Below are 16,639 nucleotides of genomic sequence, written 5' to 3'. Positions count from 1 at the left end.
GACTTCCCCTATTACTAGTGATGCCCCAACACCAGGAGGGTAAAGACTAGCACATGCCTTCTCACATGTGAAGTCAGACTCCACCTCTTTTTGAGCTGCTGCTGATGGAGCATCACAGCGCTAACGCTCGGAGGAAAGCGCAGCGACTCAGTTCTGATACATCAGCTCACAGACGCAGTCTAGGAGTGATGAGGGGAAAGAGGACCATCTACTGTACCCACCCAGAGAGAGCAAGGCCAATTTTACTCTCTCATGGCTCCAGCAGCTGATGGCAAGCTGCATGACTGGGATTCGAACTGGCAATCTCCTGATCATAATGGCAGCGCTTAGCCCGCTGGACAACTCTGAGCCCTGATTTAAAGCAGATTCAATTAAAATATCAAAGATTTGTCATAAACACCAATGTTTCATAAAGTTTTTTTTTGTTTTTGATTAACAAAATTCTCATCACACTGTAATATGTGTAAAACATAAGTGTTATGATGTGTTGTAAGTGCAGCGAATATTATGGCTTTGTTAGGAACAGTTAATTTTAGAATTGAATAAACCAGGTTTGAGGGTGCATTGTGTCAGTACCTAAACTATGTTGGAAAAAACTTTCTAAAAGTTACTAGATGTTCTCAATTGTTAGAATAGTTTTTTTTGCTTGTTTATGGTTGCACTTTAACCATTAAGGGGAAATTTAAGTAAAAACAAAATAAATAAAAACTTGTTTTTAACCATTTCTTTATCATTTGTAGTTTTATTTTTTGTTTTTAAAATTTTAAAAAAATTTCTGGGGCCATGTTGCCCAGCTCTTCACCTCCCTATAACTAATTTGTGCAGCATCCGAAGACAAAACCTGGTGAATCTTTAAGATGCCTCTAACAATCGTTAATTTGCCTGGAATCATTACATCATATTTCTGAACGCTCTCAATAGTAAGTAATAGTTGACTCTGATTTTTTGGCCAGAATCTCACACAAGTCTAATTGCTGCAGGATTAGAATTAACACGCTGCCTATGGCGAGTGGTTTTTACTTGCTTGACAGCGGCATCTGATAAAATAGATTAACAGTTGTAAAGAAATACATAAAAGTTAAAAGACATGCTTGGTTTATTTATTTATTTTATAATTTATTTATTATATTTTACAAAGATTAAACATTATCTGTAATTTTGACTCACAATTACTTAAATTGCATTAAAATATTTTCCAAAAAAGTACTAAAATATAGTACTTTATGTGTATATGTCATCAACTAAATATAAAAGCACAAGAAGTGACAAGCACCACATGATATTTTGACACTTTAAATAACCAAAACTTTGTGATTAACTAATTATTTTTGATAAGTAAAAGTAAGTACAAATGTGGGAGAGAGACTACATATCTATAACAACTTTTTATGCTTTTAAACCATTTTTTAATAAAAAAAAAATTTAGTTGGACACCAAATGTAGGCGTCGCGTCATTGACCCATATTCAGGTGAATATTCCAAAACAAATTCCATTGTTCTGCTTCCTCTGAGTTATTGACTGTCACCCAACACAGATCATCTCATTCTCCACTACAGATTACATCCAAGTTTGTATGAACTCTTTTTTTTTTTGTAACTGCTTCCACTGCTGGTGTGGCTATTCACCTGGAAATATTAGATCTGTGTGGATGTATAATGACATTTAACATTCACTTTAAAGTTGTTTGACCAGTGGTAGGATGGTCCCACCCTTATATGCAAGCCTTGGTTCCTCTGAGTGTTTTTTTCTCTTCCAGCTCTAAAGAAATGTTTCCTTACCTCTGTTGCTTGCTGAAGGTTCTGTGTTGTATGTTTTGCCTGATTCTCCATCCTGCGATAACATTTCTGTAAAGCTGATTTGAGAAATCAGTTGTAAAAAGCGCTATACAAATAAACTCCAGCTGTAGAAGCAGATAGATATTTCCTAGGTGGAGTTCATATAAACTTCAATGTAATCAGTAGTGAAGAGTTGAACAACTTGTCTAAAGCAGGTGGCAAAAACTGATCTGTAGTTGGTGACAGAAAAACTTGACTTCCAAAAACGTAAATGTCGGGCCGGACAGGTGGGCAGTCAGTAAAAAGGAAAAAGTCAGAAAGATGTAATTATTTCTGATTAGATTCATGGAGAACAGACAAAATGCAACATTATCGGAGCAGGGCTAATAACCGATGGCAGATCTTAAGCAGAAGGTAACCTAGACATGGAGCCAGTCAAAAACGCTGGCATCCATCCACTACACTGCCAGCAAACCTGAGTGATTGCATGCAGTGGATTACTCTCATATTGCTATTTATATAGTGGCGTACCTGGAGAAACCTAATAAAATTCACGAATGTTTAACCCCTATAGACTCTTTAACCTCTGGAAGCTATTCAGTGTGTCTTGGTTAAAAAAAAAAAAAGAAACTTAAGAATGGGTCGCATCCAGCCGATTTGGAGTGCAACATCATCTCAAAATCTTCATCTCTTCAATATTTTTAAATTTACATTAAAAAGTTTATTACCCACCTCCATTAAAAATTTAACTTGTCTTTTATCTCCTTAATCTTGCCTGAATTACAATTTCCCCAGCTATTTATTTATCTATAAAATGGAGTCAGATTAGGTTAAATTTGTATCTCACCTAGGTCTCATCTAAATACTGGAAAGATGGAATACGCATTAGGAGGACAAGGCATAGGCCTGTTGTCTCCTCCCCTACACCAATAAACAGTAAACAAAACAATAGAAACTACAATATGTTATAGAAATTACAATATGTTATAATTGAAGCCATTGGAGGCATTCAACTGTTTAAGTAGCTCTTTATCTATGTTCTCCAGTGTGCATTAATATTATCCTTCAAGCTACAGTAGTAAAATTTCAAAAGGGCTATAGTTACTGCTCTTGAAGTTTTTTGCACCTCATATCCAGTGTTTTAGGGAGTCTTGTATATTGTGTTTAATAAATGTTTCTGCACTCAAGACTGATTCTGGGCTCATCTGGGACTTTTAATGAGCACCCATCAAACCCTTAGCAGCCCACCTCAGTCAGCTTACAAAGAGCTTGCCAGCTCTGCACTGTTCTACCAACTACAAGTACAGTATTTGGACAGCTTTATCTCATTGGCTTCTTCTATGTTGTCTTTCTAGGGCACGGTCAGCTCCCACATGATCACCTGTCTTGCTAAATCTGAAAAAATGTGCAGATCTGGCCAGAGACTGGTGTGCACAGTGTGAATAGGGAATTTGAGTAGTTTCCCAGGTCTTCCTAGGGCTAGCAGCCAGTCTGAAGCTGTGGACAGTCACAGGGCTTTGTAGGGGTGGGCGATATGACCCTAAAATAAAATCATGATATTTTAGTGCATTATCGCAATAACAATATTTTTGACGATATAACAAAGATATATTTTATTAATTTCAAGAAAACACTATTGCAGAAAAAAATAATTGTCTAAGCTTTATTTAGTATAAATGCATTTCACATTTAATATGAAACTTTTTTTGCCTTTTCAAGACTCTAATGTAACATAAATAATATATCACAAACTCCTTCAAAAAATTAAAGTGCCAATGTTTTTGTGCATGTTTTTAAATTTTACCTGCAACACATTATACCAAAATATTCTAAAGCTTCACAGTCAACAGAAGAACAAATATAAACTAAACTGCCTTCAAAAAAGGCATAATGTGCAAAACATGCAAGTTTGAGATTCTTTGTTAGGAACACACTGTAACAGGCTTAAGTGCTGACATTTGGCATGTTATGATGAGACGTAAGACTATTTTGCCTTTCCGAAATACTGCTTTTGTATACAGTAAAACAATGGAACATAATGTAACAAAATAAACGCATTACAAAAAGCTGAAGTGCAGAAAATGTACATGTTTTGAATAAAATAAAAAAAAAACAATTACACAAAAAATATTCAAAAGCTTCAGAGGAAACAGAAAACCAAATACAAACTAGACTGCCTTCAAATAAGTGCTAAACATGCACTTTCATTTCAAAGTGCTTCACAGTTTGAGATTCTTTGTTAAGAGCACAAGCATTTTCACTGTAGTAGGTTTCAGTGCTGAACTTTGGCACGTTACAATATTGCCTCCTGTGCTGAAAAGCCTTTCAGAGGCTGCACTGGTAGCTGGGATGCACAGGTACTTTTTGCTAAAAGACTAACCTGAGGAAAGTTAATTGTGCCTTCTGCAGAGTCTACAGCTTGTAGAGGTGTTTCAGTCAGAGGTGCCACTCTGCTTTGACAAAAAAAAAGATTCAGTCTCTTGAACTGCTCTGGCTTTTTAAAGCCTTGGTCTCTTCTGGGCCCAAGTACTGAGTGTGGAAGAGTGGGTCAAGAATAGTTTCCAAACTAATCAGTTCCTCAACCTCAGGGTCTTCATAATTGCTGTTCAGGTAATTCAATACTGAGTTTTTTTATAGTCTTTGTGATTTGTGTTTGTGTTGAGGTAGGCCCATGTCTAAACATGTCAAAGTGCTCGCTGCCTCTTCCAACTGTGAGAAAAGGCACTGACCATTTTTTTTGCCAATTACCACAGCTCTATCGACTCTTATTTCCTATAAAAGTGTATCTTTAATATATTCCCATGAGACTGTAAATGCAATCTCCAGCTGAAACTGGAAAATTGGAACAAAGGCTAATGAACTAATCTGGGGCTCATGGACAAACACAGGTAAACAGAAAATAAATCAGGATAAAGTATGTGCTGCAGTGCAATCATTCAATATGTAGTAGTGAATAAGTAAAATTAATCAAACGTCTTATCATTTTAAAACAGTATCTGAATGAAAAAAGCAACGTAGTTCTAATATTTTAGGCAATACACTTTAATTGTTAGTTTTTGGCTGTGTTTGGAGTGTTTGGCATGTTGCTTTGTTTAGAAAATATGGGTGCTTGTTTGTGGGAGGCGCCGGTAACCAGGGTAAGATGGAAAAAACATTTAAAGCTCACCTTCCGTCGTTTTTTCTTTCATTTTAAAATGTCTAGTTGTGGTCTCTAGTATGAATGAATGACATGTGAGCCGTTTTTGTAAAAAAAAAGTGCTCAGGTGTCTCTGTATAGCTCTTTTTTAATGGACTGTTTTAGGGGTGTGTCCAAAATGACCGGATTCCAGCTTTGCTCATGAATATTCATACATGCAAACAGCATGCAAATATCTCTCCTCTGATTGGCTAGGAGCACTGCGACGCCCCTCCACCGCTCTGCCGCTCACTGCCTCCCACCTCCTAACTGATGAGCGGTGATGTTGCGTCGCTTCAGCTCCGCCTCTGGGAGTTTCTCGAGCCAAGGTGGGCTGGTCTGTGAGTTTCTGCCTACGTAGGCAGAAAGATAATTCAAAATTCACCCGTTTTTCGGAGGGGGGGAGGGGGGATTTCTTTGCTTAGCTCCTGCAGACAATGGGGGCTGCAAAACAGTTTAATGTGCAGGTGTACACATTCAACTCGGAGAGACCTACTGTATTCCACAAAAAAGAAGAAAAATCGGATTTTCGCGGAAGGTGAGCTTTAAGATTTAACTAGCGTTTTCACATATTTTAGATAAAAAAATGTCTGTATTTGAAGATAACAAATCGCGATTACCATTTAAAAAATCGCATTAAAACTTTAATTAGAATTATTTGAATTAATCGTGAAAATCACCCTGCACTACTATATATCAAGGTATAAACTCATAAATTAATAAAGAAACTTTATTTCTTTATTAATTTATATTAATATTAAATATATTATATTAAAACAAGACAGTCTAGTCCAGTTGTTAAGTTTGATTGCTATACCTATGTTTGCCCAGCTGTCTTTTGTCACTTGCTCCTCCTTTTTGAGACACCACGACTGAAGAAACTCCCTCAAACCGTTCGCTATATTCTGCCCTGTGTGGTCCTCTGGAAAGTAACTTGTTTCAAGGCAGGAGGTGCACAGCTTCCACTCGCTGTTGATGTAGTGCACTGTTAGTCTAAGATAAGGCTCTGTGGTCCTGTTTGACCATATGTCCGCGATCTAAGCGTAGAAGTCTGCACAAGTCAGCGAGGCAGCTAGCTGATCGCGGCATTTTTCATACATGCCCGGGAGTGCTGTCTTGGAAAAATACTGCCTTGTAGGGATGCTATATCTCTCTTTTTTTTTAATAAGCTGAGTAAAGCCTTGCTTATCAATAGTTTGAATTGGCATTATATCCTTAGCTAAACAAAATGCAATAGCTTAGGTAATTTCTTTTCCGTGTTTGCTTTTTCTGTCATACGGAGTGTATATTTCCAAAGCTGTGGCGATGTTGTGCTGAGTCAGCGTAGACTGTCTGCTTGGGGTACTGTTACTCATACTGGCCGCAGCAGTCTCTTCCTGGCTTTTTTGACTTTCCTCAAACTGGGTGTTTCTGCCGGAGGTGGTGGAACAGGTTACTGGTGTTCCCCCCCTTTTGATATTATGCGCTTCTAACATACCTTACATATTACCATGGTCTGCTGTGTATCTGATATTTTGTAACCAAACCACTGCCACACTACTAAACTGAGGAGCTCCTTCACAGCAGAGCTGCTTTCCGTCATACTTGTTGTCGTGTCCAAAAGACCCACGTAGGGCTGGGCGATATGGAAAACAATCTTATCACGATATCGTTTTCCATATCAGCCGATATCGATATGTATCAAGATATAAATCAAATCACTTTCTGTTACACTTAATGATTTCTTTTTACTCATAAGTGACACATGTATGGCCCTTAAAACAAGTACAAGGGGACAAATATATAAACTAACAAAAATGCAGTAGGACTTGGATTTTTAATAAAATTATTTTTAATCAAAGGATTATTCCCCTCCCTGAATGCAGGCAGCTACTTAAAGCAAAATACAAGAGTATATCACAGTGTTCCTTTTGACCGGTGATCTTGATTTAGTTTTAGTCTTTTGACTAAAATGTATAATAGTTTTAGTTACATTTTAGTCTAGTTTTAGTCTAATAACTTTTGGTCATATAAAGTATGTATTACATATGTTTTAGTGTTTTTCTATTTTGTATTTGTTGTTATTTTGAGATTATTTATTGCTATTGTTTATTAAAATAATAGCCTTTAAGTTTTGCTGCATTTAAATTATGCTAACATTTAAATATTTTAAAGCAAGTGACCTGTAATGGAGGTGGGACGAATAAAGTCAAGTTTCTGAAATGATACAATTCTACTGCAGTACAGATTTATACTAACATTACTGGCTTTCAGTAGACTAGACTTACATTACTTAACAAGTGTATTTAAAACTCATCCAGTTCAGTAACAGCAATGTTTATCTGCATTCAAATGCCCTAACTGTGGAGCTACCCTCAGCCCTAACTGTGGAGCTACCCTCAGCCCTAACTGCAGAGCTACCCTCAGCCCTAACTGCAGAGCTACCCTCAGCCCTAACTGCAGAGCTACCCTCAGCCCTAACTGCGGAGTTACCCTCAGCCCTAACTGTAGAGCTACCCTCAGCCCTAACTGCAGAGCTACCCTCAGCCCTAACTGCAGAGCTACCCTCAGCCCTAACTGCAGAGCTACCCTCAGCCCTAACTGCGGAGCTACCCTCAGCCCTAACTGCGGAGCTACCCTCAGCCCTAACTGCGGAGCTACCCTCAGCCCTAACTGCGGAGCTACCCTCAGCCCTAACTGCAGAGCTACCCTCAGCCCTAACTGCGGAGTTACCCTCAGCCCTAACTGTAGAGCTACCCTCAGCCCTAACTGCAGAGCTACCCTCAGCCCTAACTGCAGAGCTACCCTCAGCCCTAACTGTAGAGCTACCCTCAGCCCTAACTGCAGAGCTACCCTCAGCCCTAACTGCGGAGCTACCCTCAGCCCTAACTGCAGAGCTACCCTCAGCCCTAACTGCAGAGCTACCCTCAGCCCTAACTGCGGAGTTACCCTCAGCCCTAACTGTAGAGCTACCCTCAGCCCTAACTGCAGAGCTACCCTCAGCCCTAACTGCAGAGCTACCCTCAGCCCTAACTGCGGAGTTACCCTCAGCCCTAACTGCAGAGCTACCCTCAGCCCTAACTGCAGAGCTACCCTCAGCCCTAACTGCAGAGCTACCCTCAGCCCTAACTGTAGAGCTACCCTCAGCCCTAACTGCGGAGCTACCCTCAGCCCTAACTGCGGAGCTACCCTCAGCCCTAACTGCAGAGCTACCCTCAGCCCTAACTGCAGAGCTACCCTCAGCCCTAACTGCGGAGTTACCCTCAGCCCTAACTGCAGAGCTACCCTCAGCCCTAACTGCAGAGCTACCCTCAGCCCTAACTGCAGAGCTACCCTCAGCCCTAACTGCGGAGTTACCCTCAGCCCTAACTGCAGAGCTACCCTCAGCCCTAACTGCAGAGCTACCCTCAGCCCTAACTGCAGAGCTACCCTCAGCCCTAACTGCAGAGCTACCCTCAGCCCTAACTGCGGAGTTACCCTCAGCCCTAACTGTAGAGTTACCCTCAGCCCTAACTGCGGAGCTACCCTCAGCCCTAACTGCAGAGTTACCCTCAGCCCTAACTGCAGAGTTACCCTCAGCCCTAACTGCAGAGTTACCCTCAGCCCTAACTGCGGAGCTACCCTCAGCCCTAACTGCAGAGCTACCCTCAGCCCTAACTGTAGAGCTACCCTCAGCCCCAACTGCAGAGCTACCCTCAGTCCTAACTGCGGAGCTACCCTCAGTCCTAACTGCGGAGCTACCCTCAGTCCTAACTGCGGAGCTACCCTCAGCCCAAACTGCAGAGCTACCCTCAGCCCTAACTGCGGAGTTACCCTCAGCCCTAACTGCGGAGTTACCCTCAGCCCTAACTGCAGAGCTACCCTCAGCCCTAACTGCAGAGCTACCCTCAGCCCTAACTGCAGAGCTACCCTCAGCCCTAACTGCAGAGCTACCCTCAGCCCTAACTGCAGAGCTACCCTCAGGTAGCAAGTAGGAGTGGGTATTGTCGTGATTTTGCAGTTCGATTCGATTCCGATTCAAAATCGATTAATATAGGGAAATTTTAGTTACAAAAAATTGTAGTTTGAATATGAAATGTAATTATAGAAGGAACACTTGAATTTCCATTATTAAAATATTAGTGTTTTATATTATATAGATATAACACAACAATTACATTCTTTTTTAATATCAGTTAGTGTAGCTTAGTTATTTGCGACACCATGCTTCACATTTCTATACAGTAAACAGGTAAACACTTTACTCAAATGTTTACGTGTGGGTAAAACATAACGTGGTTCTAAAACATTAATGAGGCTTCAGAAGCCATCGTTTTTAACAATGCTGTATGAACATTTTTTAGGTACATAAAACCTCAAGCCGCGAGAGGTGCTAGGAAATCTGGCTACAGGGGGATTAGCCTATCCGGTGATTTAGCTAATCTGCTAAGCTAACGGTGGTGTATATTATATTAATTTATTTTTGTACCTGTGTGTACACTATTTCATTTTGATATTTTATAATTCGTTAAATTATATTTCCTTAAGCATTTTTAGCTTAGTTTAGTAAATTATTTTCCTATTACATATCTATTACTTTTTTATTAAATGCTGTTATTAGCTTATTAGCTTCTAGCTTGTTGCTGTCTTCTTTGTTATTTAGCATACAGAACTACTCACTGGTCTTTTCAATGAATGTTGATTTACTAATGTAATAGCTGTATCTAACTATTTTAAGCCAGACAGACTCACTGTGTGATTTTTTTAAAGGTTCGGAGAGCTCATCCGCATGTTTGAATGGTTTGTTCTGTAGGAAAACGCACACGATTTATCTGCTGACACTGTGGTCTGACTGGCAGGCTGAGAGACCGCAGGTCATGCAGCCCGTAGGCAGTAGAAGAAGCGTGAAGTGCGCACACATTAATCCACCTGTGGAGCTTTAAAGCGCGTATGAGGCGTTCAGGCTCGCGTTCACGCTCGGGTTCAGGAACACAATCTAAACTCTAGTAGGCAGAACTATATTATTATTGTTATTAATTTTCAATTCTTTTAAATAGCAGGATACTTTGATTTTTATTTCTCTGCCCGGACCCGACCCGAGGTCCAGGCTCCAGGAAATGTCATCTGTGATGTCATCTAATTTTTAATACTATTTTTTTTTTTATATAAAGCTATGGCCTGATAATCACCATATACCTAAGTAACAAAGTATTACTGTTAACAAAAACGAACAAAATAACGAAAACTGAAAGTGAAAGTTTTCCTTAACTGAGACTAATAAAAACAGTAATTAAAAGAAAAAACTAAAACGAACTGAAATTACATATTGAATACCCTCATTTTTGTGTTTGTTAATTTATTTATAAGTGCTGTTTCCACTACAGCAGTTTAACAGCGGGTGGTGTTGTGGCGTTTCTGCTCGCAAAGGGGAGCCGGATTCTGCGGGGTCAGATTTCGGCAGCGCGCTGCAGCACGCAGAGCGCCTCGCGGTCCTTACTTATATTTACAGCGCTCGAGCTAGCCATGAAATAACGACAGAAAACCCTGAGGAATCTGCGGAATTCTGTATGGGATTAGAATATGAGCACGAAGCAGATAAAAAAAACTGTTTTGTAGAGAAACAGGAGATGAGGGATATCACCCCACGCTGCAGGATAAACTGATAAATCTAATTTCTGTGGTTGGTTGGTTGTTGGGGTTTTATTGCCACTCCAGCACAAATGTGGCTATTTGTGGCGATAATTTCGGTGAAAATAAGTGAAACCTGTAGAGTTTATTGAGTTTTTACTGTATGATCTCCTCAGTGACAATCCCCAACCCATAACCAATCAGTGAGCTCCAACTGCTTACCCCTCCTACTGCTCTTTCATTGTGGATGCGCAGAATGTCTTAAATGTCCCGTTTTTCAAAGTACAGATTTGGCACGTCACGTGGTTAAAATACCATCACTATTTTACAATACCATCATCATATTTAAATACCATGGTATACCGAAATACCGTCATACCGCCCAACCCTAAACTCACTGCAGTGCTCCATTGAGGTGGAATAGGAGGATTAGCGGTCCTCTTGTGTCTGTGCCGGAGCTCCTCTGAGCTCAAACCAGACTCTGTAAGTTTTCAGAGACGGCCGCGACCAACGCTCGTGAGAACTGCGACCTGCTTTCCGACCTTTAGTTCTAACCAGAGACTGTAAAAAAAAGATTAACACTGTGTCGCCGTTTCCATTCATTCAATGAAAATGAAGCCAAAATCTTCCACCCTGTTGGCGATCCTGAAACCCAAGTCTGCGCAGTAGAGACCAGAGGAGGGAGAAAGACTGTGGAGAGACAGCCTACTCATTTAAATAACCCCGCCCCTGAGGGCTGCCTCACGTCACAGGCTGCAGAGCGGAGGTAGAATTACAGTATATTAGAAAAAAAACGTGATTGAAAGTTGTCTGTTTTGCCATTGAAACCTATGGGAATGGGTGGGGTTACACAGCTTTCTGAAACTGAACAGCAGGAGGCGCCCGACCTGTGGTGGCTTCACTTTTGAGAGACGATGCTCTGTCCAGCTATACTCAGTCTATGGTTCTAACAGTTCTACAAGGACTACTGGTTCATTCTTTACAAACTAACATGCAGACACTCTGGCAGAAGCTGGAATGAGACCGAATATTTCTGTGAAAGCCAGAAAACGAGAAAGAGAAACTAATCCGCCTGAAACATTTATTACACTCTACAGCCCGCGACCAAAAAATCTAGTGGAGCTTTAAATGAAGATCAATTTAAATGATTAAACACACCCCTATCGGCAAGTATCTACACGCAGTAACTTTTTAAAAAACTGCTCACCCCCTTCCCCTTCATGTTCATGTTTTCCCCAAAAGTCTTTTCTGATTGGCTTATGTGGTCCTGAAGTCACATGATTTCTCTGAGGTAATGAGGTAATAAGCATTAAAAAAATTGATATGATTTTAATTTAAGTGACTAACACCACTAATATATTTATTAGATTTTGACAATCTAATGCTGATATTTCTTAAAAAGAGCTCTATCACTGAAATGTATCCAGTAATATGCTTAGGAAAAAATTAGTGTAGTTTTTGTTTCAACAAGATTCCAAAGATGGAGCCTCTTATGATGACAGAAGGAGAGAACCCTGTTTTCAAGCATTTAATAAAAGTGCTCGCGCTCCATCCCCAAAAACAAAACATGGCTATAATGAAGATTTATTGTTATTATGAAATTAAATAACCGTGAGGTTATACAGAATGCCCAGCCTCTCTATTATCTCCACCAACCATACCGAGGTCTGAACCGTTACAACCCAAATAAACATACATCAAAACTAACCTCTATTGTTGCTCTAAGCATAAAATGTATTTAACAAAATACTTTTTAAGCAGTTTCACAATGTTCCTGCTTGCTTAATGCTAGGTAGGTATTGTATTGGCAAGTACTTTAATATACACACTTGTGGGAAAAAGTGCTATCTATGCATCCCTAATATTCAGTCAGAAACAATTGCTCAATTAGTTACTATTAACAAAATTCTGTTTTTTAAGCATATAGATAGACATATAGTGTGTTTTATAAATTAATTTCTTTATCATTTCATTTGGTTTCTTATTCTGTTTTTTCTCCTCTTTTCTTATGTCAGGCACAGGTGGCATTCCTTCAGGGAGAAAGAAAAGGGCAGGAGAACATGAAGCAAGATCTGGTGAGGCGGATAAAAATGCTGGAATATGCTTTGAAACAAGAGAGGTGAGTCCAAATCAACTGTGTGTGTGAGATATATATATATATATATGTGGGTCAATGAAGTATAAGGATTTTCAACATGCCAATTTTAAAATACAAAAAAATTGAGTATCTGTTGCAATTGTTCAAAAATTTAAAATGCTGTGAACACAAACAGATTGAGTTATTTTAGTGTATTTTCATTTAGAAGAATTGGCCTTGGCCTTACAAAATGTCATGTGGTGCGACCGTGATTTATGTTCACATTAATACATTTTCTTAATATACTTCATTTTTAGTTTACAAATTCCCACTAATATAAAATGTCTATTAATAAAATATTTGCATTATTTTTTAGTTTTTGTAAATAAGGATCTCAATTTTGTTTTTTAGTGTCACAATCACTGGCTTTAATGTAGTTAATAGGGTAATTTTTCCTGTTAATCCAATAAAACTGTTAAAATGTTTTCTAAAATACCATTAACTTCAGCATAGAGTATCAATAGTTAATATTTCAGCAACAGAAAATTGATACTTTATTTAAAATTTAGTAGTTACTGTTATTATAGGTTGCACCACATGATGAGTGGTCGCTCCAAATGACATAAAGTATCGTATCATTACTATTTAACTATTTAAAGAGATCAATAAACAATAAATTCAACAAAATAAATAAATACAAAAATAGAATTCCATACAAAACCAGAATTGTTTTCTATTTTTTTTTCCCAATTTCTTCCTAATTTACATGACCAATTACCCAACTCATTTATTCAGACTTCCCCTATTACTAGTGATGCCCCAACACCAGGAGGGTAAAGACTAGCACATGCCTCCCCACATGTGAAGTCAGACTCCACCTCTTTTTGAGCTGCTGCTGATGCAGCATTACCGAGTAGCATCACAGCGCTAACGCTCGGAGGAAAGCGCAGCAACTCAGTTCTGATACATCAGCTCACAGACGCAGTCTAGGAGTGATGAGGGGAAAGAGGACCCTCTACTGTACCCACCCAGAGAGAGCAAGGCCAATTTTACTCTCTCATGGCTCCAGCAGCTGATGGAAAGCTGCATGACTGGGATTCGAACTGGCAATCTCCTGATCATAATGGCAGCGCTTAGCCTGCTGGACAACTCTGAGCCCTGATTTAAAGCAGATTCAATTAAAATATCAAAGATTTGTCATAAACACCAATGTTTCATAAAGTTTTTTTTTGTTTTTGATTAACAAAATTCTCATCACAATGTAATATGTGTAAAACATAAGTGTTATGATGTGTTGTAAGTGCAGCGAATATTATGGCTTTGTTAGGAACAGTTAATTTTAGAATTGAATAAACCAGGTTTGAGGGTGCATTGTGTCAGTACCTAAACTATGTTGGAAAAAACTTTCTAAAAGTTACTAGATGTTCTCAATTGTTAGAATAGTTTTTTTTGCTTGTTTATGGTTGCACTTTAACCATTAAGGGGAAATTTAAGTAAAAACAAAATAAATAAAAACTTGTTTTTAACCATTTCTTTATCATCTTTAGTTTAATTTTTTGTTTTTAAAATTTTAAAAAAATTTCTGGGGCCATGTTGCCCAGCTCTTCACCTCCCTATAACTAATTTGTGCAGCATCCGAAGACAAAACCTGGTGAATCTTTAAGATGCCTCTAACAATCGTTAATTTGCCTGGAATCATTACATCATATTTCTGAACGCTCTCAATAGTAAGTAATAGTTGACTCTGATTTTTTGGCCAGAATCTCACACAAGTCTAATTGCTGCAGGATTAGAATTAACACGCTGCCTATGGCGAGTGGTTTTTACTTTGCTTGACAGCGGCATCTGATAAAATAGATTAACAGTTGTAAAGAAATACATAAAAGTTAAAAGACATGCTTGATTTGTTTATTTTTTTGCATTTTTATAATTATATTTTACAAAGATTAAACATTATCTGTAATTTTGACTCACAATGACTTAAATTGCATTAAAATATTTTCCCAAAAAATACTAAAATATGGTACTTTATGTGTACATGTCATTAACTAAATATAGACCGTTTCAATGAGGAAAACAATAACAAAGCTACTGCGCATGTCTGTTCCTTCGACGCTTCCGGTGCCGCTATTTTCAAGTATACAGCTGTTAAAATAAGAACGCATATTTCATAAATCTCCCGAATACAAAGCAAAAACGTATAGTCAGAAATTAGTGAAAAGTGATCAAACCTCTTCTCCTGATCTTTTTGATAAGGATATAAGAGGGAAGTTTTTTCCTCTGATTTAAAACGCTTGCCAGAGGTGACCCACCCAGATGTGTATCACTACCTCCTTGAAACGGAGTGTGTTTACAGCAGACAGGCAGTGAAAGCGCACCGCAGTTTGGACGCATATAATTAGTTTATCAGTGGAAAAGTAGGAAATATTTGTTCCTGTAGTAGAGAAGCATCACTATAGTGTATTTTGAGGTTGTAGCAAGTCAAACGCTGTCCAACACGAACTCTGCATGATTTGTAGATAAGAAGGAGGGAGACGTTGTGAGAAAAACGAAAGCACGCTTGTTTACTATGGCGGACCAAAAATAACATAAGTATAAATAAATAAATGCAATAAATGTAGAAATAAATAAATTAATAAATATATAAATGTTGAAATAAATAAATAAATATATTAATAAATACACATATAAATAATTGTATAGGTAAAAAAATAAATTAATAAATATGTGAAAATAAATCAATAAATAAATGTAGAAATGTTAAAATAAATGAATGAATAAATAAACGAATGTTGAAATAAATGAATAAATAAATATATAAATAAGAAATATATTTATTAATGTATTTATTAACCTATACAATTATTTATACATGTTTTAATTTATTTATATATTTATTTATTTATTCATTTATATGCACATTTATTTATATATTTATTTATTTCAGCATTTATTTATTTCAACATTCATTTATTTATTCATTTATTTATGTATTTATTTCTACATTTATATGTGCATTTATTTATTTATACTTGTCATTTTTGGTCCTCCATAGTTTACTTGTTAAAGAACAATTTGAGAATCTGCTGGTAATGACCTGATTTTCAGTGTTTGTGACTCTCAGATTAGGTGAAGTTTGCAGTCATGTTGCAGCAGTTCTTGTGGCTGTGGAACAGTGTGTAAGGCAAGGTTTAAATTAAATTACATCTACTGTTTTGAACGCTGTTTACCGCAAAACAGAAGTGTCCTAGGAACAGCTACGTCACTTCCTGCGCTCATGAATATTCCTCTGAAACAGTCTATAAATATATATACACTTACTGTCAGCGGCGCGAGCAGTCGCAGCGGCTACTCCGGAAGCAAAACACGGTGCTTTTTTTTTTTTTTTTTTTGTGTAAATAATCCGATCTGAACTCGCAATCATGCAAAAGTTCGCTACGGGAACAACTTACGACCGACAGACTCTGCTAGACCTGCAAAATCAACAAAAAACTGAACAGACGGTCTACGAGCGGAGCTACGCGCGCTAGGCCTGCTAAGATCCGCGGGGTTTCCTGAGCCTGCTAGCCGGAAGAGGGCTCCCCGCAAGCAGTGCGCGAGGAGCCGGAAGCGCGGTAAGAGAGCCGGTGTCCGCGTTAAGCTAATGGCTAACTCCAGCTGGCCAGCGGTTCCATCGCTCCTCCTTTCCAACGTTTGCTCCCTGCCGAACAAGATCGACTATCTCCGGCTCCAGCGGACATCCCAGCGCGAGTTCAGAGACTGCTGTGTGTTCGTTTTCACGGAGACGTGGTTAACTGACTCCATCCCGCACTCCGCCATTGAGGTGAGCGGCATGCTATGCTACCGCGCGGACCACGAAGGTTCGTGGAGGTGGAGTGTGTGTTTACTCTTTATTGTTGCTGGTGATTTCAATCACAGTAACCTGAAGGCTCTGCTGCCCAGCTTTCACCAGCATGTGGATTTTCCAACGCGTGGAGCTAAACTGCTCGATTGTGTGTACACTAACATTCCCGGTGCGTACAGAG

At 38.8% G+C, this 16,639-nt stretch overlaps 1 protein-coding gene across 4 annotated transcripts in view; it reads left to right on the top strand.

The window, feature by feature from the left end:
* Positions 1-16,639, top strand: part of strn4 (striatin, calmodulin binding protein 4) — a 91,905-nt gene that overhangs the window by 2,899 nt on the left and 72,367 nt on the right. For all 4 annotated transcript variants that reach the window (XM_049467397.1, XM_049467394.1, XM_049467396.1 and 1 more), the window contains exon 2: positions 12,553-12,656. In XM_049467397.1, the coding sequence (XP_049323354.1) occupies positions 12,553-12,656 (104 nt within the window). The remainder of the gene's footprint in view (positions 1-12,552; positions 12,657-16,639) is intronic.

This window comes from Astyanax mexicanus, chromosome 18 (genome assembly GCF_023375975.1).
Source record: "Astyanax mexicanus isolate ESR-SI-001 chromosome 18, AstMex3_surface, whole genome shotgun sequence".
NCBI classification, from domain to species: domain Eukaryota; kingdom Metazoa; phylum Chordata; class Actinopteri; order Characiformes; family Acestrorhamphidae; genus Astyanax; species Astyanax mexicanus.
Note: the sequence above shows the minus strand (reverse complement) of the source record. Positions and strands in the feature narration are given on the sequence as shown.